The 23,509-nt window shown below is 37.0% G+C and overlaps 1 protein-coding gene across 1 annotated transcript in view; it reads right to left on the minus strand.

Moving 5' to 3' along the window:
- HEATR5A (HEAT repeat containing 5A) overlaps positions 1 to 23,509 on the minus strand; it is a 174,357-nt gene that overhangs the window by 27,281 nt on the left and 123,567 nt on the right. Inside the window, exons 23-27 of the mRNA XM_042780649.1 lie at positions 18,447 to 18,626; positions 14,218 to 14,457; positions 11,434 to 11,615; positions 10,043 to 10,111; positions 945 to 1,124 (exon numbers count right to left, since the gene is read on the minus strand). Of these exons, the coding sequence (XP_042636583.1) occupies positions 945 to 1,124; positions 10,043 to 10,111; positions 11,434 to 11,615; positions 14,218 to 14,457; positions 18,447 to 18,626 (851 nt within the window). The remainder of the gene's footprint in view (positions 1 to 944; positions 1,125 to 10,042; positions 10,112 to 11,433; positions 11,616 to 14,217; positions 14,458 to 18,446; positions 18,627 to 23,509) is intronic.

Raw genomic sequence — 23,509 nt, forward strand, 5'->3', positions numbered from 1 at the left:
AATTAAAAAAAAAAAAATTGGCAAAAAAAAAAGATTGGCTAAGTTTGGTAATGGCCGAAACTGGATAATGTGTGTACGTGGATTCATTATACTATTCTATCTACTTTGGTATATGCTTAAAAATTCCCATGATGATGTAATTTTCCTCCTGATTAGGAAAGTAAATTCAGAAAACAAATACAAAACAAAAAACCATAATCTCATACCCAGAGACAGCTAGTGTTAATGGTTTTATTTCTTTATAGTTTTTTTTTTCTATGCACTTAGTAATTTATTTGCAGGCATTTTTCTTTAAGATTTCTTTATTTGTGGAAAAGAAATCTGTAAGTGTTTAAAAATCAAAAGTCATTCTATAAAGGAGCATAGAAAAAAGATTAAAATATGTATTACAGAAATGACAGAATATATAAACAGACTCACATTTCTAAAAATTCAGATTTTAATAAGAGTTGGTTTTCACTGGCTAATATAAATTCCCTCTGGTTCATTATTGCCCCTGCTTAAGCAACAGATAATAGACAATGGAACATTCTTTAGAACTTAAGTTACTATTGCTGCTTTGAACTGAGAGCCCTGGTGACATAGTGGTTTACGTATTAGGCTGTTAACCAAAATGTGTTTGAAATCACCAATTGCTCTGTGGGAGAAAGATGTGGTAGTCTGCTTTCATATAAGATTTATAGCCATGAAAATCCTATGGGGCAGTTCTACTCTGTTCTACAGGGCACTATGAGTCTGAACTGACTAGACGGCAACGGGTTTGGTTCTTGGTTTTGGATGCTTGGATGACTTACCAATTCACATACAAATAAATTTCATGTTGGAAGTCTTTTGTTAACCTTAAAAGTACACTGATATGTGTTCTAAATAGTAAGTACAGCTTATGGCTTACGGTGTTTATCGACAGCTTCCAAAATTCAAATTATAAATTGAGAAATACTAACCTCTGCCCAGGCTTTTAACACAGCTAAGATCTCCATGGTAGAAGCACTTTCATTATATAAGTGACTTAGAGCTTCTTTTCCAGCCTGTATTTTGGTCAATGATGAAACAAGCAACTGATGAACTCTTCGGAGATCATTAATGTCACTCACAACTCCACTTGCTATCCAGGCACTGCAAACCTGGTTTTTAAGAAAATAAAAAGTTATATTTCAAAAAGTATAAATATCCCAGAGGTCACCCACAGTTCCAGAATCTAGTCATTGGAAACATCTTGCTATAAAGAAACTCAATGGGATGACATTGGTAACGATGGTCAAAAGTCAGTATTTCAAAAGGGAATGAAGTCTAAAGCTGAAGCAAGGAAACCAGTGCTAATAATTGTATAAATTGAAGAATTTCAGATATTACTCACAAACAGAAATGAAACTGTGAAAAATACCACTTTCATAAATGTTTGAATTAACATTTGAAATAAATCTCCAAATTTCAGCTCATTATTTTAAAATCAGAGATTGTGTGTTGAACTAATTGTCCCACAGTCATGCAGTCAATTGCAACACATAGCGATCCTATAGAAGAGAATTCCCAGAGGGTTTCCAAGGCCCTTTTACAGAAGCAGATTGGCACATCTTTCTCTCATGGAGTAGTTCGTAGGTTCAAACAGCTGACTTTTCAGTTAGCACTGAGCGCTTAACCACAGAGCCACCAGGGCTCCTTTAACTAATCTAACTTAGTTGAAACCTCAATGAGGATTTGGATTCTCTTGGAGATAATACATTTTTAATTTTTAAAATAAATAATAACTGTAATGCAAGAAAGTTTACTCAATTATCAGGTCCTCTACACAGCTTTTTCAGGCGCCAGATATTTTTCCTTTTTCTAGAGTGAATTTATTTTTCTCATCCATCAATGTACTCAGTTTCTCTTTCATTTCACAAAAGATTTCAGTGGCTTATAACAAGAATACACATAAATGATGATAAATTAGAGACTCAGTGCAATGGAAAACTCAATCTCTAAAGAGTCTACTAAGGTGTATTCCATATAACATACAATTGACCATTTTAAAGTATACAGTGCAATGACATTCAGTTCATTCAAATGTTGTGTAACCACTATCTCTCTCTAGTTTCAAAACACCATCTCAGAACTTCACATCCCACACCCTCTAAGTAACCACTCCCCATTGCCCCTGAGCCCTAACCCCTGGCAACTACTAATCTGCATTCTGTCTTTATGAATTTGCTTATTCTGGATGTTTCACATAAAAGATCATATAAATATGTGACCTTTTGTGCCTGGATTCTTTCATTTAAGATAACGTTTCAAAATTTCATCTAAATGCTAGGACATTTCAATACTTCATTCCTTTTTATAGATGAGTAATATTCTATTGTATGTATATACTGTAATTCATCTGTTGAAAAAGGTTAAGGTTGTTTCAACTTTTGGCTATTATAAATAATGCTTTTATAAACACTTGTGTACAAGTTTATATGTGAACGTGCTTTCATTTATCTTGGGTATATACCTAGGAAAGGAATTACTAGGTCTGATGTGTATGTTCTGACTGGGCAGTGTTTTGTTTGGTTGTACATAGGGTCACTACAAGTTGGAGCTGACTTGACGGCACCTGACAACAACATGCCTATGTCCAATATTTTAAGGAACCCTCCAAACTACATTTTCTTTTAATGCATTTTATTGAAATATCATTTATGTACAGTGAAATACACAAAAGTAAAATAACATGGGTCAACGTATTTTTTTTCTTTTTTGCAGTGTTCCCTCCCCTCCCATCCCCCCCTTGGCAACCAACAAAGAAAGTTTCCCTCCATAGATAAACCTTTCCTTGACCCTCCACAACAATGAACTACTACTATATTTGTCCTTCTGTGATTGACTTATTTCACTCAGCATAATGTCCTCCCAGTTCATCCATATTATGTGGTGCTTTGCAGACTCTACATTATTCTTTGGTGCTGCATAGCATTCCATTATGTGTATGTACCATAGTTTGGTCATCCACTCTTGTACTAAGGGGCATATAAGGTGCTTCCATTTTTTTGCTACTGTAAATAGTGCTGCGATGAACAGGAATGTGCATATGTCTGTTCCTGTCCTGGCTATCACCTCTCTAGGATATGTACCTAGTAATGGGATTGCTGGGTCAAACGGTATCTCCAATTCCAGCTAAGAAATCGCCATATTGCTTTTCACAGTGGTTGTATCACTTCACAGTCCCACTAGCAGTGTATGAGAGTCCCAATCTCTCCACATCCCCTCCAGCATTTATTATTTTCTGTCTTATTGAACTTTGCCATCAGTGCTGGATGAGACGGTATCTCGTTTTGATTTGCATCTCTCTTATGGCCAATGATTGTGAGCATCTCTTCATGTATTAGCTGACCACTTGAATATCCTCCTTGGTGAAGTGTCTATTCATGTCTTCTGCCCATTTTTCAATTGGATTGTTAATTCCTTTGGTGTTGAGGCATTGGAGTTTTCTATAAATCTTGGAGATAAGTCCCTTGTCAGATATGTAATTATTGGCAAATATGAATTTGTTGCTGTCATTTTTGTTATGTGCTTTTTTGTGGCATTGATTTCTTTGTGCCATATAATTTTCTATGCTGAGCTCGTTTTGCTTATGAATCGTGTTATAACTTCCTTTGTTGTTACTGTTTTAGTATTTGCTAAATATTTGTGCTGGTCTTTTGTATTTTGATGTGAAGGTTTATTTATTTTTCTTTGAGGTTACTCTGTGATTTATAGTTTTCTTCCCAAGTTTAGAACAGTCCGTTGTATCCTGTAGTTATCTTGACTTCCCTACCATCTAGAAGTTCTGTAATGACACAGTTTTTTCCCTCTTTTTGGTTTGCAGTTGTCCTTATTTGTCAATTGATACCTCTGGTTCCTGTTTATAATCTTATAGACTTATTTACTTTGGATACTTCCATAGCTGGGTTGGTTTCTGGGTTATATCATCATGTGTGTTAATGGTCAATTGTTGTTGGCTGTTGTTGCTTCTCTGTCTAAAGGGCACCCTTTAGCATCTCTTGTAAGGTTGGTCTGGTTTTAACAAATTCCCTTAATTTCTGCTTATTTGGAAATGTCCTAATTTCACCATATTTGATGGACAACTTTGTTGGGTACCTAATTCTTGGTTGGAAATTTTTCTGTGTTTTACATATACCATCCCATTGTCTTTTTGCCTGCATGGTTTCTGTCGAGATATCCGAGCTTAGTCTTATTGGCTGCCCCTTGTGGGTAACTTTTTGTTATTCCCATGCTGCTCTCATGATACTTTCTTTGTCTTTGGTTTTGGTGAGTTTGATAATGATATGTCTGGGTGATTTTTTTTTGGGGTCTATCTTGTTTGGGGTTCATTGGACTTCCTGAATGGATATATTCTCATCTTTCACCACACCAGGAAAATTCTCTTCCAGCATATCTTCAACAATGTTCTCTGTGGTTTTGTCTCTTCCTGTTCTGGAATTTCAATTACAAGTAGGTTATTCCTTTTGATGGTATCCCACATGGACTCTAGGCTTTCTTCATTTTGTTTTGATCTTTTTTCAAAATAAATCAATATCAAGATAAATCAATCCCTTTCCAATGAAGTGTTCAGGTATTTGCCTTCAATCCCCCTAATTCTGTCTTCCATTGATTCAATTCTTCTCCTTTGCCCATTCAATGTGTTACCTATTTCTGAAAATTTAGTATTAATCTTCTGCATTTCTGTGTGTAGACTTTGTATCATTTCTAATTTTTCATTCATTTTGTCATTTTGTTCTTGTAGTTTCTTCCAAAATTCTTCTAGGGTTTTGTCTGTGTTTTCCTTGATCTGTCTCTCAACGTTTTGAAGATACCTAGATATAATTCTTTTGAATTCTTTATCAGGGAATTCCAATGCTCCTTCTTCCTCAGGGATGTATTTTGGGTCTGTATCCTGGTCTCTTGCTTCTCCTGCTTTATCTTGCTTCTTTGTATGGACTGTGATGCTCTGTTGTCTCTGAGGCATTGTGACATTTTTGTGTTTATATGTATATGTTGGAGTGAATTGGCCACCGATTTTAGTTTTCTTTGTTTTGTTGTATATGTTATCTATGCAAGCAAGGTACGGTTGCTATGCTCCTCTGTTCACTAGTTGACAACACTTACACACTCACCACCTGTCTCCTTTCCTGTTGTCAACGTCCTGTATGTCCCTGCCGACCCTGGCAAACAGAGCCTATATTCTTAGGTCCCTGGAATCTGAATGAGAATGCTATCACTTTAAAATCCAAAATGGCTGCCACTTATAAACATGCAAAATCGCTGCACCCTCGGTCACTTTAAACATCAAAATGGCCACCGCTTGTAAACATTTAAAATGGCTGTGCCCTCGGTCACTTTAAATATCCAAAATGGCTACCGTGTGTGAACAATCAAAATGGCTGTGCCCTCCTGACAGCGAAAAGTCAACAGCTCAGGTTATCTCCATCCTTTCTGTTTCTCTTCCTAGTCGTAGGACACTAGTGCAGTTGTCCCTGCAACCCTTGGTGACCAGGGTTGATCTTTAGGTCAATTCTCAGGTCCCAACACCACTTGGAAATATTCAGGCTGTTGGTCCCGTCAGAGTAGCTGACAGTCTGCAGCTCCAACTGTCTCTGTACTCACTGTTTCCGTTCAGGTTTTTCCACTAGGTGGTGCCTAATCCACTTCTGTATACTTCCTTTGAAAGCTCAGGGCTCCAGGATATCTTCTGTACCCCTGTCAATTTCTTTTCTTTGTTGAAGATGGTCTGTGTTGCTTGACTGCCTATTTCTCCATCTTACCAGAAGTCCCCCAAACTGCATTTTTTAAAATACAATGATATTTATGTTTTCAATGAAAGTTTACAAAACAAATTAGGTTCCCATTTAACAATCGTGTACACAATCTAAACTGTTTTCCACAGAGGCTGCATCCTTTTACATTCCCACCAGCAAAAACCTACCCACTGCCATCAAGTCGATCCAACTCACAGGACCCTGACTCACAGCAACACTATAGGACAGAGCAGAACTGCCCCATAGGGTTTCCAAGGGTATGAATCTTTCCAGAAGCAGACTGCTCTATCTTTCTCCCCCAGAAAGCTGGTGGTTTTGAACTGCTGACCTTTTGGTTTACAGCTGAATGCTTTTAACTACTGAGGCACCAGACATCCTGCAAGTAAAGTACAAGGGTTCCAATTTCTACAAATTCTCACTTGCTATTTCATCTTTTAGATGATACTCATCTGTATGGATGTGAAATGGTATCACACGGTAGTTTTGATTTGCTTTTCCTTAATGACAAATGACACTGAACATCTTTTCATGTGTTTATTGGCCATCTGCATATCTTCTTTGTGGAAATATCCGTCATTCAAATCCTTTGCCTATTTTTTAATTTGGTTGCTTTTTGTCGTTGAGCTGCATATATTCTGGATACTAAACTTCTACCAGACAGATGATTTGCAAATATCTTTTCCCACTTTGTAGACAGTGTTTTTACTTTCTTGATAATGTTCCTTGATGTATAAAAGTTTTTAAGTTGATGAAGTTCAAATTATCTATTTTTTCCTTTGTGGCTGGTGGTTTTAATGTTAAGAACCTTGCCAAATCCAAGGTTATGAAGATTTATCTCTGTTTTCTTCTAATAGTTTTAGAAGAAGTCTGTTGTCTTCTAAAGTTTTAGTTCTTACACTTAGGACATTAATCCATTTTTGAGTATTATATATGGTACGAAGTGGGGTCCAACTTTATTCTTTTGCATATAATTATCCTTCAACAAATTGTGCCCCAGGATGAATCTGTTGAAATAATTATTTTCCCCCATTAAATGGTATAGGAAAATGGGAAAGTAGTCTATTACACAGCCTTCCAATCCCCACCTGGACTACTTAAACTGAAGCCATGGGACCAAAGTGTGCCCAGATAACAGAGGCTGGTGACTGAGTTTCTCTCTCTCTCCCAGTTTCTTCACTTTACCAAAAAGCCTACCTTCCTATTCTGGGTACATAGTAACTTTCTCTGTTCTACTCATGCATGGGACGGCACCTGGCCAATTCCATTTCTGTATCTGTCCCTGATGGGGAGAGAACAGAATTTCTTAACTAGGACACAGTGGAGCAGACACAGACAACCAGCCCTATGATGGCTGTATGAATGCCTCATTGGCCATGGGGACCAGTGCCTGCTACTGAAGCTGGGTCTGTCTCTTCTCTAGGAGTAAACTGTTGTTCCATCCAATGCTCATGTGTAAACTCATGCTTTTGCTCGCAACCCTAGATCTTGCCTTGGCAGTATAGTATATAGCACACATATTTAAAGTAATTTGGCATTAGATATGTTTGGGTTTATTTATGGTCTTTCAGTTCCATTCTGTATGTCTATCCTTAGGCCAGTACCACCTTGTTTAGATTTACCTTAAAAAAAAAAAAAAAAAAAAAACCACTGTTGTCGAGTTGGATCTGATTCATAGCAACCTCTCCTTAAGTTTCCGAGGTGGTATCACTACAGAAGTAGATTGCCCAACCTTCTTTCTGTGGAGTGGCTGGAGGGTTTGAACCGTCACCCTTCTGGTTAGCAGTCAAATGCCTCAGGCACTAAGCCACCAGAGCTCTCTGATTTACCATAGTTTTGTCTTAAGTTTATAAATTGGGAAGTTGAGTCCTCCAACTTTGTTTATCCTTTTCAATATTGTTTTGGCTATTTACAATCTCATATGAATCAGTCAACTGCAAATAGAAACAGTTTACTTATTAGTTTCGAACATAGATGTTTTTTATTTCTTTTTCTTGCCTAATTGCTCTGGCATGGACATCTGGTACAATCGTAAGGAGCAGTGGTGAAAGCAAGCAAGCATCCTTGTCTTTTTTCTGATATTAAGGAGAAAACTTTCAGACTTTCACCCTTGAGTTTGATGTTCACTATGGGTTTTTTCATCAATGCCTTTTATCATGTTAAGAAAGTTCCCTTCCATTCCTAGTTTGTTGAGTGATTTTATCATGAAATAGTGCTGAATTGTGTCAAATGCTTTTTCCCCATTTTTGAGATGATCATATTCTCTTTGTTTTATTAATATGGTATAATACATTGATATTCTTAGTTAAACTACTCTTGCATTCTTGGGGAAAATATCAACTTGGTCATGATGCATAATTGTTTCAATTCACTACTAAATTCAGTCTGCTGGTATTTAGCTGAGGATTTTTACATCTATCTTCCTAAGAGATATTGCTCTGTAGTTTTCTTTTCTTGTCTATCTTTGTTATCAGTGTAATGCTGGCCTCAAAGACTGTGCGAGGAAGTATTCTCTCTTCTTCTATTTTTGAAAGAGTCTGAATAGGATTGGTGTTAATTTTTCTTTAAATGGTTGGTAGAACTCAGCAAGGAAGTCATCTGGTCCTGGACTTATCTTTATCAAGATGTTCCTGATTACTGATTTGATGATGTTTTTGAAAGCCAAAATTTACTTATCTTAGGTAACTATGGGGAGGAAGTGGGAGGGGAACTGTTGCATTGTGGGAAATTGTAGTCAATGTCATGAGACAAAGTGTATGTGAGCTGCTGTATGAAAATGAATTTGTTCTGTAAACTTCCACCCAAATCACAATAAAAATTTTTTAAAAAAGAAAAAAAAAGTACTTATCTCTTTGACTTTGTGCATATGCCCTCCTTCTAGAATGCCCAACCTATGTTTACCATGGCCCATCTCAAATGGCACCTCCTAATCAAGTGAGATATTCTTAATGCTGTAAAGACAGAGGTACGCAAAATAATCAAATGTCTCCTCCCACATGAGGCACGTCCTACAACTATTCCTTAATTGCCTTCTTTGATATCATAGTACTTTGATGGTATCACTGACATGTATCAGTATGTTCTGTATTATAGGTACTTGCCTTATCCTTCCTTTTAGACTATAAATGCCTTTAGCAGCAGGAAATGTGTTTTACTTCCTTCTGTCCTCTACAATACTTAACAAAGTTTTCTGAATACTGAAGGCATTCAAATATTTCCTAAAACAGAATTACATAAAAGAAAGATGAAAGAATTGACTTTTTTTCTACTATCTTGATATTTATCAGTTAGTCCTGTTTTTAATTATTTTAGGTCACCCAGGGCTGGTTATTCAGCATTTGGAAACCCAGTCTGAGAAATATAGCTATTAAAAACTATGCAAAACACTTATATATATGAAAAAATGCTCAATTTCACTTGAAATACAAATCTCAATTATCCTGAGATACCTTTTTATTCCATCATAAAGGCAAAAATTCAAAAGTTCGATGACTCAAAATGTTGCTGAGGCTATGGGGAAAATAGGTATCTGTGTACATTACTGGTGGGAGTTTAGTTAGTCCAATTTCTTTAATAAACTCTTTATCACAGCAATTCAGTTTTGGGGAATTCTTGTCATAAATGAGCACCATGAAATGACCTATGTACCAGGTCATTCACTGCAGCACTGCCTGTAACAGTAGAAGACAAAACAACCCATATGTCCATTAATAGGAAACTTGTTAAATCCATATCCTAGATTGTCATGCATCTATGGAAGAAAGAGAAAGTTCTTTAAATTTAAAAAGAAAAGGAAAAAGTGAAGTTGAGATTGACGGTTAACAACTATAATAAAGAATGTTAGTAACAAATACTAAACGAGTCCTGATTTTATAAAGGTTAAGTGTTTGGTTGCTAATCAAAAGGTAGGTGGTTTGAACCCACCAGCCACTTTGCAGGAGAAAAGACCTGGAGATCTGTTCCCATAACAATAACCAAAAAAAGAAAAACGAACCAAACCAAACCCATTGCTGTCAAGTTGATTCCGACTTACAAGTGACCCTACAGGACACAGTAAAACTGTTCTATAGAGTTTCCAAGGCTGTAAATCTTTATGGAAGTAGACTGCCACATCTTTGCTCTGTGGGGAAACTAGGAAACCCTATGGGGCAGCTCTACTCTGTCCTACAGAGTTGTTATGAGTCAGAATCAAATTGAAGGCATTCAACAACAAAACAAACACTAACTGGAATATTCTTTCCTACGAGAAGTTTTTATATCTTAAGCATCATCTTTTTAACACTAACCTGACATGCTTTGGCAGTGACATCAGGTGGTGTCTCCGAAGTGAAGGCTGGTCTAAGTGCTGCTCCTACCTGGTAAGAAAAAACACAACATATCAAGCATCAATAAGTAAGACAGTACAAGTTCTCTCCCTTTTTAATGCTATTTTAAAACGATTTGTTTATAACAGGCATTATGGACACCTGTTGTTTTTGTCTGCGCAGAGTATCTTGCCCCTTCTTTAGGTAACAGTACCCCAATTTTCCTTTGGGGAACTCTCTCTCACTCCCACTTTTAGTCCATGTTGTTGCTATGGAGCTGACGTCACTGCCTAGTTCCAGGGACCCTTACTGGGATAATGAAAGTTCTCCTCAGGATGTATGCTGAGAATATTGGGAAAGAAGCTCCATCTCTTATAAGATACTTGGTGATAAGACAGCCATCTTGATACCACCTGGAGAGAGCAACTCTGAAAATGAAGCCAATGTAAAAAAAAAAAATAGCAGATCCAACCGAGAGATTTCTGACAGGAATTTTCCTTTTCTGTGTAAATGCGTTAGAATCGTGTTTCTATAACTTGCCATTATAAGAGACCTAAGAAGTATGAAGGCTCCCCTTAATCAAGTTGAATTTCAATATTTATTCTTATGTTACTTTAATGTAACTTTAATCTCTTTCTTCTGTTTTTTCCCTAAGCAGAAGGCATTACCTCACCAGCATTATCTTCTGGGGAGCAGTGAAGGAGATTACTACTGGTGAATTACTCTGATCTCACTAACTGCTAGCCATCAGAAACTATCACTGAATCATAAAGAGAGGTATCGTTGGGTGGATGTTATTAGAGGATTATGAGGCAGGTAATGGCTTTGTTATCTTCTTTCTTTTTTTTTCTATATTATTTAATGTACTAGTCAATACACAATCAGTTAAAAAGTTGAGAATCAGTACTAGAAACCTGATTCCCTTTCTAAGCATGGGGTAGAGGGGAACAATTAAGGAGGTTACATATAACAGGAACAGTTACTTGAAAATAAAACTTGCACATAGTTCAAATTGGGCATTTAGTAATGATTTTACTGTTATGTCACTTATTTAGACATTTTGTAAAAGATTTCATAACTAAGGTTGTTTATTCCCTCAAATTACCAGGAAGGTTTTATTTATGAAAATTAACCTTTAAACTCATAAAAGAGCTATTTTATGTATCACTTTGCTTTTACTTGAAGCTTCATAAAATACAAGCTGTTATATTTCTTCTTTAAACATATGCATTTTGTATATACTGACTATACTAGTGATACGTTATCAGAAATGTATATATTCATTTATGAATTAAGAGGTGACATGACAATTAGTTTCACAGATGTTTTATCCAGGTGTTTAATAATAAAATTCTCTAGCAGAAAGTGCTTACATTGGCTTGATACTGTTCCAGAATGACATGACCTGGAAACTCTGGTTCTGGAATAGTTGCAAATCGCCGAATAACAACTAACAGTGTTTCAAGGCCAGAAAGACGGAGCTGGTCGCTGTGATCTGTGGCAGCCATAAAAGCCATGCGAATTAAGTCAGCAAGATGTAGCACCAAAAAGTCATCTGCAAGATTAAAAACATACCTTATGAAGAAAAAGAATATGCTAGAACTAAGATTTACATTAAGTGGCAATTTTTCTTTCTTTTAATTTAATAACACAGACTTTCTTTATAGTACGTCTAATTTGATTGTTTGTTAAATACAGACTTCAAGGTGGGAATTAACAAACATTAGTCCCATGATGCACTATACTGTGGCAAATAACCAAAAACAAAACAAAACAACATCCAACTGTTAAACAGCTATTCAAAAATCAAAGGCAGAATTAGCATCCTGTGGTGTAGTAAATTACTTAGTGTGGCTTTTCTACCCGTAAGTCTTTGTAAACTCCAAGGTGGGATTTTCTATGAGCAACTGAGGAGCTCCTGATTGCTGAAGTTGTCCACCTGGGTTATTTCTGTTGGGCATGGCACAAAACAATGTTCTGGGAGGTGCCCACTCTCTCTCAGGTGCTTAGAGTTCTGATGCTATGATTGGCTAGTTTGATCACCCTGCCGGGCTCAAAAGGAGGCCTCCTAGAGGCAGAACTCTCTCTGACTGCTGGTTGAGGAAGACGTGCTGCTGCAAGAGACACGTGCTGCTGGGAAAGACACACAAGAGACACGCATTGCTGAGTGAGACACCAAGGGACCAGCGCTGCTGGTAAAGAGACTGTGAGAGACTGTTGGCTGAGGGATGTTGGGCTGAGAGAGAGGCTGAGCATTTTTTCCGGAACTTGAAGTGTAGCTTGTGATGTTTCCCTAATAAACCCCATAATCTGTGAGCTCTGTGTGGCCACTGCAGCGAATTACTGAACCCAAGAGAGAGGTGGTGGGTGCTTTGGGAGGAACGGTTGGTGAAAGGGCTGGAGGGAGGCAGCATGTCTGGCCTGGCAGGAATAGGCCTTGGGTTACTGCTGGTAATCCTGTCTTCCTTTTGTGGGATCAGAGGAGGTCAGAACATGTGGCCACCTCGCTGTTTTAGCACATCCCCTGAAAGAGTGCTACAGTACCTTCAGCAGAAATTTTGTTCACACTTTCTGATAAAAGAATATTTTAGAGGGCACTCTGAACTGGTTCATTTTGGTTCTATCCCCTACTGAGAATGCCTTTCCACCCCCAATATATTGAATCAAGCCTACATTTAACAAGATCCCCCAAGTGCTTATACATACATAAGAAACACTTGGGGATCTTGTTAAAATATAGACTGTGATTCAGTATACCTGGGTTGGAAAAGGGCAAATTCTCAGCCGAGGGTCAAACTGCAATGCACTGGTTTGAAGCCCTGCTTATGAGACTTGGGCCTATGATTAAGCAGTAATTTAATTATTCTGTTCATGTTATGTTGAAGATAAGACTTAATCTTCGTTTTTTATAAAGTACTTTTATGTGTCTCTTTCATGCACCAGATTATTTTATTTTTTTATGTCTTACCAAATACGTAAATGACGAGGGTATAAAAAGCATTTCTAGCTTTAGAAAATGATAAATGAGAAGTTCTTTTTTTCTTACAACACATCCTTTGGTACAAAATTCTACTGGGGAGAGACAAGGCAATTAAGGTGCTTCCCCCCCCAGTTTTGATATAGAAACTTTCAACAAAGTAGGATTGTTTCTTTTCATTTTGAGATCACAGTTTATCTATAGGCTGGATCTTATTTTTTTACAATAATATTTTATTGTGTTTAAATTAAGTTTACACAGCAAATGAGATTCTCCTTTAACAATTTTTAAGGAGCTCTGATGGTATAGTGGGTAAGACATTTGGCTGCTAACCAGAATGTCAGTGGTTCAAACTCACCTGCTGCTCCCTAGAAGGAAAATGAAGCAATATACTTCTGTAAAGATTTACAGCCTTGGAAACCCAATGGGGGTCGTTATGAGTCAGAATCAACTTTATGGCAGTGGGTTTGGATTAACAATTTTTATACAAATGGTTCTGTGCCACTGGTTACAACTTTCAAAATGTGTCTACATTCCATTCTCATTATTTCCATTCTGTCTGTTCTGTTTCCATTGATCGAGTTTCTCTTCCCTTCCTTGCCTTCTCTGCTTTTTGCTTTTGGGAAAATGTTTTTGGTTTCATATAGTTAGCTGTAGACATCTAACCATAAAGACACATATTTAGGTAAAAATAAAAAAAAACTGAACATGAGAGGTCAAAATGGTCTTATAACCATGTTTAATTTACATTGTGATAAGCTCAAATGTTTTATAGGTAATAACTGAAATTAAAAAAGCTTATAAGCCAAAATTGCAAAATTTTAATTCAAAATAATTTTTGGAAATTAGCTATTACACATATTACTCCCCAAGAACACGATTATTCTCTGTAATCTTAACTCATTGCACATATCCATTAAACAAAAGTGAATGCCAATTTAAGACACGTAATCAAGCTTTTTTCTTTGGTTTTAGCTTTTTGGAATCATTTAAAAACGTATCTAAACAACAAAAAATATACTATCTTTATAGCTTATCTAAATATTTCAATCAAGTTTTATAACTGAGTTGGAAGAGTAAAAAGAACCTTAACGTTTTATTTTTCAAAATAATATTAACACCATAAGCAGCCAGCATTTCTACATATCTTATGTGATCTTTTCATTATTTTACAACTTACTTCTTGAATCCCTTTTTTTCATTTCTTGTGCTAAAGAAATGTCAAAATGCGCACTGTCTGCACTCTCACACTGGTTAATTATCCTACAGACACAGTTGACAGCAAAGACTCTAGTAGCCCATCGTGGATTGGTAAAATGATGGGATTTTCCATCATTTCTGGTGGTCAGAACTGAGGCATCATCCCCTTTATCTCCTTCCTCTTCTTGCACTGTATCCACACAAGTTACAGCTGTAAAATCTTTTATTAAAGAAGAATACACATAATTACAATCAATTGGAACGTATATTTATAAAGGAACACATAAATGATTTCAAATTCAGACTAGAATTAATGTGGATCAGTCATACATCTTTCAAAAACATAAAATTATGTTTAATAACTACAGATGATAAATCAACTCAACTCTCACTGCTGTCGAGTCGATTTTGACTCACAGCAACCCCTCCTTGGGTTTCTGAGGCTATATCACTATGGAAGTATATTGCCCAACCTTCATTCTGAGGAGTGGCTGGTGGGTTTGAACTGCCAGCCTTCAGTTTAGCAGTCAAATGCCTTAGGCACTATGCCACCAGAACTCCCATAGATGATAACAGCATTGCTTAAAGGAAGTATTAGAAAAGCTGTTCTAGGTCAAAATGACAAAGCTGTTAAATTATATTCAAAGTGACAAGCAAAACATGGTACTAGGTGCTGGATAATTATCAATACCCAGTATGTACACTACCCAGTATGTAAACAGCAGCTCTGGTGATGTAGTACCTAAGGCATTTGACTGCTAACCAGAAGGCTGGTGGTTCAAACCCATCAGCTACTCCTTGGAAGGAAGGTTGGGCAATCTACTTCCATAGAGATACCACCTGGGAAACCCAAGGAAGGGTCACTATAAGTTGGGTCCGATTCAATGGCAGTGAATTTTTTTTTTTTTTTTTTGGTTTAGTATGTAAACAGATATATCTAAAGAAGCTTAAAAGTCTCCCTGAGGGAGAGTGGGTGAGGTATGGTGCATTAGGGATGTTGTTTTAATACTGGATTTAAGGAGGATCCTGAACTCACTGCATCTGTTTAAAAATACTTTCCTTGACATAGACTTATTACTGTCATACTTTCAAAGGCATCCTGATGGCAGGAGTCACTGACCAGTGAATTATTTCCTCTTCTTATTAATTGTTAAGGCAACTTAAAATGGAACTAATATTATAGAACCAATGTGCTTTTTTAAAATTATCTTATATGTCAACATTTTTGTGTGGTTACAATAGCAAATATATTACAAGTTATGATGAAATCCTGTTTTATGACTGAGAATCCAACAGAGAGTTAAAGACGTTTTCCTAATAAGAAGGAATAGAGCCAAACTACAGAAGATAAAGAATATATGGTGAAATAAAATTGAGATATCAAGCTCAGGGAGTATGAATGTAAAATTAAAAAAAGATAGGTGAGATACTAGAAAAGTGAGATCAATTGGCTATCTCACCTACTTTGGTCATACTGTCACAAGGGAACACTCCCTGGAGATGGGACTCATACTTGATAAAGCAGAGGGTCAGAGAAAAAGGGGAAGACCCTTAACGAGATGGATTGACACAGTGGCTGCAAGGATGGGCTCAAACATAGCAATGATTGTGAAGATGGTGCAGGAACAGGCAGTGTTTTGTTCTGTCACTATGAATCGGAGCCAACTTGACAGCACCTAACAACATCATCTACGTACATATACATTTTTTTAAAAGGAGAAATTCTCCCAAGTTCTTAAATAGTGGGGACAGAAGAATTAAAAAGGGAAAACATGTATGGCATAACAGTTGAAAGAACAAGTATAAAAGAAAGAAAACCAGAAACCAAACCTGTTGCTGAAGAGTCGATTCTGATTCATAGCGACCCTACTGGACAGAGCAGAAATGCCCAGCAGGTTTCTAAGGCTGTAAATCTTTATAGTATCTTTCTCCTGTGGAATGGCTGGAGAGTTTGAACTGTCAGCTGAGTGCTTCACCACTGAGCCAGCAGGGCTCCTAAATGATTGGCAGGGTCCAATAATAATCAAGGTAGACAGCAAAGAATGTTTCTAAAAAAGTAATTTTTAATAGTATCCTTTGCTTTCTGAATTCAGAAAGCAGAGCTACACTAAATTTTAAGGCTTAAGTAACTAGCTGAGAGCTACTGAAATATAATGGAAAGTTCAAAGAACTTTTGAAGTCATAGAGATATAGGTTTGAATCTATCTTACACTATTCAACTGGGCATCTGTAGGCAAGTTAATTTCTCTCCAAGCCTATTTTCACTTCTGTAAAATGGGAATAATATCACCTACTTCTGATTGACAATATGCAGCATCATGATAAATGGAGAAAAGATTGGAGTTGTCAAAGATTTCATATTACTTGGTTTCACAATCAACATCAATGGAAGTAGCCGTCAAGAAATCAGACAATGTGTTGTACTGGGCAAATCTGCTACAAAAGACCTTCGTAAAGTGCTGAAGAACAAAGATGTCTCCTTGAAGACGAAGGTGTGCCTAACCCAAGCCATGATATTTTAAAAATGAGTAAGGAAGCCTGAAGAAGAGTTGATGGTTTGAGTTGTGGTGTTGGCAAAGAATACTGAAAGTGCCAAAAGAACTAATAAATCTGTCCCAGAGGAAGTGCAGCCAGGATGCTCCTTGGAAGCTAGAATGGCAAGACTTCGTCTGAACTACTTTGGTCATGTTATCAGAAAGGACCATTCCCTGGAGAAGGATATCATGCTTGGTACAGTGGAGGGTCAATAAAAAAGGGGAAGGACCTCAGCAAGATGGACTGACACAGTGGTTGCAACAATGGGCTCAAGTATAGCAAGGACTGTGAGGCTGGCAAAGGACGAGCAGTGTTTCATTATGTCGTAGACAGGGTAGCTATGAGTCAGAGCCGACCTGACGACACCTAACAACAACTTCTGAAATGGCTTAAATGAGCTCTGTGATACAGTGGTTAAATCATTTGGCTGCTAACCAACAGGTTGGTGGTTTGAACCCATGAGGTGCTTTATGTGAGGAAGATGAGTCAGTATGCTTACTTCAAGATTTACAGCCTCAGAAATCCAATAGAGGCAGTTCTATTCTGTCCTACAGGGTTGCTATGAGTTGGGATTGACTTGATGGCAGTAAGTTTGGTTCAATTTTGGAATGCTTTACAGGATTAAATGAGATAAAATATGTCTAGTGGCTCACACAGATTTCTTTCTTCTTTCTTTTTCTCAATAATTTTCTATCTTACTCCAAGGATGGAAATTTTAAAAACTCAAATATATAGGTATTCTTCACCTTCTGAAAGTTTGTATTACACTACTTCACTTTTATGAAAGCCTTACATTAGTACCTGTTTTCACTAGTAAAGAAATCCAAAGATGATTTTTCTATTTACAAAGAAAGGTGAAAAGCAAAACTACAATTTAGTTCTTGTTTTGCAGCAAGCTGATAAAGACCCAGCGGGTATCAGTAGCAGTGAGAGTGGCCCGGGAAACTCCATTCAGCATCTTAGCATCAAGCTGCCACAGCATTCAGCTGTGTCTGTGAAGTTAGTGTTATTTTAGTTTTTATGCGTTGTTTGCTATGATTTGGTAGGTTATTTTTTGGGTCTTCAAACACTCAAAAAAACTTCCCATATACATAAATTCTTGCTTTATATCATTTCAGCTTATGAAAGGTTTCATAGGAATCTCTTTTTTCAGATAGCAGCGGAAAGCTGTACTTTTACACTAAAAATTATCTTGTATTAGAGCGAAGACATTAGAGTAACAAGAATATTTTGCAACACTACTTTAAATTAATATTAAAGTGCAGAGAAACTGGCTAAAATGCCATAATATGTATAGTGAGTTTTCTATTTTGGTTATTATTAAGATAATTTCACAAATATTTATTATTTATATGGAGATAAATGGGGTGGTGCTATAAATTTGTTCTACCTTTCATAGCATAAATAACTATTTGTTTGTTTGGTTTCACAGGAAAGCCATCTAAGACAATCAAAAGAAAAAAACAAAACAAAAACCAAGCTTAATGTTACATTTATATTTTATACATTAAAAACAGTACTGCAACACTAGAAATAGAATCTTCTTTTCAAGACAGCAATAATCAGACAACTATAATCTAAATATTCAGACAAGATTGATTAATTCTTAGCGGAAATTTCATATAAAGCTTTTTACTTTTCACTTTTATTATTTAAACTGTTGTCATTACTTACCAGCTGAGGCGGCAAGTACATCTTTACAAAGCTTTAACCAAAAGGACAGTTTTCCCACTGCCATTGATGTTAGCATATGGTTTAAAGTCTCTTTAATATCATGGCATAATCTCTGATCTGTTTCTTTGTCTAGTAAGGTCAAAAGTGCCCCTTCAAGGCCAACGTCTCTGATGTTAGCATCTGACAAGAAGAAAATCAACGATGTAAGTAATACAGAAAACAAAACTGCCATACGAGAAGCACATGCATTCAGCAGTTATAAGATGTTATGTGCAAATATATGTTAAAGAACTAGTCCAAACACTGTGCCTTAACCTACTGAGGTCTATTATAGGTTACAGTTATTTAGTATATGGTTATAATCCTGTACAATTATTTTCTATGCAATACCACTGAAAGCTAATGAGCTTATATAAGAGCTATGAATGAATGTTTTTCTAAATTAGGTAAACATTTTTACTGATCTAATGTTCAATATTTATCATGTTATCTAATGTTTTTTTAATATATAATTATTTTATTTTCTCTCGAAAATTTAAACAAACAAAAGGCAAAATTAATACGCCTAACTCTGGTTTAAAGGCTATAAATTAGTTGACATGAGGGAAAATGCAAAAAGAAAACAACTATTGTCCTGGAGAACAGTGTTTAATACAGCAAAGCTACTGTGAAACTAAAACTGCTGCAATAATATAAACCACTATATAATGTTCTTACTGAGAAGTTAAAAACCATCTCCAAGGTGAAATACTAGCCTTGATCTAGCATCTACTTCCTTTAATTCTAGAAACACCAAAAGGACAGATGAATTTTCTCTTGAAGATTGAATTCATCTGGCTTTTAAGAAATCACTGATATTCTAAAGGTTATGCTACTATTAGACTATGTTAAAAAAGGACTTATTGATCAGAGACAGGAGATAAGAGACATTAGGGGAGTTGAAAGAGACACAAAAGTCAATGCAATGTGTAAGTCTTATAGTTGGGTAGAAGGTGGGAGTGGCAATGGGGAGGAGTCCTAAAGGACATTTTTTCTAATAACTAAGGAAGTATGTGTGATGACTATACAGTCAATTATACTATTAAACCAATGTTGATATTTTAGGTGTGGAAATTATGTTTGGTCATGCATGAGAATATCCTTGGGAACTACAAATATAAGTATTTAGGGGTGAACTATCATGATGTCTGCAACCTGCTTTCAGATGATTTGACAAAAGGGAATTGTGTGTTTATGTAGAGACACAGAGAGATAAAATGAATATCAGGAAGGTATTAAGCTGGTAAATCTGTATGTTCACTTTATTATCCAACTTTTACATGGGTTTGAAAAATTAAAAGTTTTAAAAAGTAATTATACAATGAGTTCTTGAGATGTTGACATGGTCTGAATTGTATCCACCAAAATATACGCAAAATATCAGCTAGGCCATGATCACATTTCCCATAATGTGATCCGCCAGTTGTAAGGGGATTAGGGTGGGACCTGATCACACGTAAGACGAGTTTCCCTGGGGTGTGGCCAGTATCACCTTGTATCTCCCTACTTTTTCTAACTGTGATTTGGGTGAAAATTTAGAGAGCAAATTCACTTTCCATACAACAGTTCACATATACCTTGTCTCATGATGTTGACTACAATTTACCCCAATGCAACAGCTCCCCTCCCCCTTCCTCCCCCTTCCTCCCAGTAGTTACCCTTCCCTGTGTCCATCCCTCCATGCACTCCGGCCCCCCGAGCTGTCTCCCTGTGCATAAACAGCGCTTCTTTCCCCCATGATATCTCTCTCCAAGGAGTGCCTTTACCTCAAGTAAATGTTCAACTCATATGCCTATCTTTCATTTGGCTGGAAGTCACAGATGTGGGTTCAATTCCAGACCTGAAGGGCAGCTAGGGTCCATAATCTCAGGGGTTCCACCAGGCTCTATTGGACCAGGAAACCTTGTTGCCACCTGCCTCCCCCTTTTTTCCCCAAATGATTTTGAGTTTTGTTCCAGATTGTTCTTCCCCTCTATCCAGGATCTCCTACATATATTCCCCTCCGAGTGGTTGACAGTGGTAGCTGGGTACTAGTTCTTCTGGTCTCATTGTCGTATAGACTGTGGATCGCATGGTGTACCAGTTGCTAGGACTAATTGTTTCCATGAATCTTTGGTTTTCTTCATTCTTCTTTGCTCTGGACGAGGAGAGACCATCGTTGCATCTAGATGGCTGCTTGCAAGATCCCACCCACTACTCACCTAAGTAGGAGGTGGAACAATGTTTTGTGTAGTATGTCATGCCAATTGAGTTCAATGTCCCCTGTGACTATGGTCCCAAGCTCACAAGTTCAACTACTCCATCACGCTGGGTAGCTGGCTGTGTCCAAGAAGTGACTACAACCTTGTCCTTTGTCAGTTCTACCTGGCAATTCATACAGATCATACAAATACACTTATAGGAGCATTGTCTGCCAACCCTATACATGCTCTTGAGTACACTTCCCATTTCATAGACATACCTAATAGTTCAGCCTGTCCATCCATCTATCCACGCATATACCCATGTTTGCCTTCACTGACAACACAGTACAGTACGTGCAAAAGGGTTGATCTTTGTTGTCTGTACCTCCCACGTACCTCTCTATGTCTTCCTCTTCCTCAATGCCACCATGTTAATCACTCACATTTGGAACATTACCTTTCTCTTCACCCACATCAATACTTATCTCTATGTATCTAACAGTGTTCCCTACCCTCCCCGCCCACCCTTGGCAACCAACAAAGAAAATTTCCTTCCACAGATAAACCTTTCCTCGACTTTTACAGTAATGGACTAATACAATATTTGTCCTTCTGTGATTGACTTCACTCAGCATAATGTCCTCCAAATTCATCCACCTTATGCGGTGTTTTGCTGATTCTACGTGATTCTTTAGAGTTGCATAGTATTCCATTGTGTGTATGTACCATAGTTTGGTTATGCACTCTCCAGTTGATGGACACCTAGGTTGTTTCCAACTTCTGGCTATTGTAAATAGTGCTGCGATGAACAGGGGTGTGCATATGTCTGTTCTTGTCATGTTCTTACTTCTTTAGGATATATACCTAGTAATGGAATGGCTGGGTCAAATGGTATTTTTAATTCTAACCTTTTAAGGAATTGCTACTGATCCACAGTGGTTGTACCATTTTACACTCCCACCAGCAGTATATGAGAGTCCCAATCTCTCCACATCCTTGTCAGCATTTGTTATTTTCTGTCCTGCTGAATTTTGCTACTAGTGCTGGGGCAAGATGGTATCCCATGTTGTTTTGATTTGCATCTCTCTGATAGCTAATGACTGTGAGCATTTCTTCATATATTTGTTGGCTGCTTGAATATCCTCCCTGGTGAAGTGTCTACTCATGTCTTCTGCCCATTTTTTAATTGGATTATTGTTTTTTTGTTATCGAAGTGTTAGACTTTTCTATAAATTCTAGAGATAAGTTTCTTGTCAAATATGTCATTGCCAAATATTCTTTCCCAATCTGTAGGTTCTCTTTTGACTCTTGCGGAAGTCTTTCGAAGCACATAAAAATTTAATTTTTAGAAGGTCCCATTCATCTAGTTTATCTTCTGCTGTTTGTGCATTTTGGGTTATGCTTGATAGTCTATTTATGCCTTATATTTATAAGGCCTTTAAATTTTCCCCTAGTTTTTGCTTGAGGAACTTTATAGGTTTAAGTTCCACAGTTAAGTCTTTGATCCATCTGGAGTTAGTTTTTGTGTATGGTGTGAGGTACAGATCTTGTTATATTTTTCTGCAAATGGATATCCAGTTTTGCCACCACCATTTATTAAACAAACATTCTCTTTCCCATTTCATGGATTTCAGCCCTATGTCAAATATCAGCTGAACATAGGTGGGTAGATCTATTTCTCAGTTCTCAATTCTTTCCATTGCTCTATGTGTCTATCATTGTACCAATACCAGGCAGTTTTGACTACTGTGAGTGTGTAGCAGGTTTTGAGGTCTAGCAGTGTGAGACCTCCTACTTTGTTCTTCTTCTTCAGTAGTGCTTTGTTTATCTGAAGTCTCTTTCCTTTCCATATAAAGTTAGTGATTGGTTTTTCCATATCCTTAAAAAATGTTGATGTGATCTGGATTGGGATTGCATTGAATATATAGATTGCTTTTGGCAGAACTGACATTTTCACAATGTTCAATCTTCATATCCACGAGCATGGTGTGTTCTTCCATTTATGTAGATCTTTTATGGTTTTCTTTGTACAGGTCTTTTGTGTCCCTGGTAAGATTTATTCCCAAGTATTTTATTTTTTTGGTAGCTATTGTAAACAGTATTGATTTCCTCATTTCTTTTTTTTAGCAATCTCTTAGCTAGTGTAGAGGAATCCAACTGATTTTTGGATGTTGATCTTATGTCCTGCCATGATGCTAAATCTCTCAATTTATTCATGTTTTCTACCCAAAAATCCCAGTAGATTTTTGACTGATTCTCTTGGGTTTTCTAGGTACAGGATCATATCATCAGCAAATAGGGATAGTTTGACTTCTTCCTTACCAATCTGGATGCCTCTGATTTCCCTTTCTTGCCTTATGGCCCTGGCTAGGACTTCAAGTACAATGTTGAATAGGAGTGGTGAGAGCGAGCATCCTTGTCTGGTTCCTGTTCTCAAGAAGAATGGTTTCCATCTCTCTCCATTGATAATTATGTTGGCTGTTGATTTTGCATAGATGCCCTTTATTATGTTGAGGAATATCCCTTCTATTCCCATCTTGCTGAAAGTTTTGATCAGGAATGGGTGTTGTATTTTATCAAATGCTTTTTCTGCATCCATTGATAGGATCATGTTGTTGTCTCTTGTTTTATTCATGTGGTGGATGACGTTGATTGTTTTTCTAATGTTGAACCATCCTTGAATAACTGGTATGAACCCACTTGGTCATAATGAATAATTTTCTTGATATGTTGTTGGAGTCTGTTGGCTAGGATTATGTTGAAGATTTTTGAATCTATATTCATGAGGAATATTGGTCTGTAGTTTTCCTTTTGAGTGATGTCTTTTCCTGGTTTTGGTAT

Source organism: Orycteropus afer, unplaced genomic scaffold, assembly GCF_000298275.1.
Source record: "Orycteropus afer afer isolate SDZICR_OR568_19922 unplaced genomic scaffold, OryAfe1.0 scaffold00051, whole genome shotgun sequence".
In the NCBI taxonomy this organism is placed as follows: Eukaryota; Metazoa; Chordata; class Mammalia; order Tubulidentata; family Orycteropodidae; genus Orycteropus; species Orycteropus afer.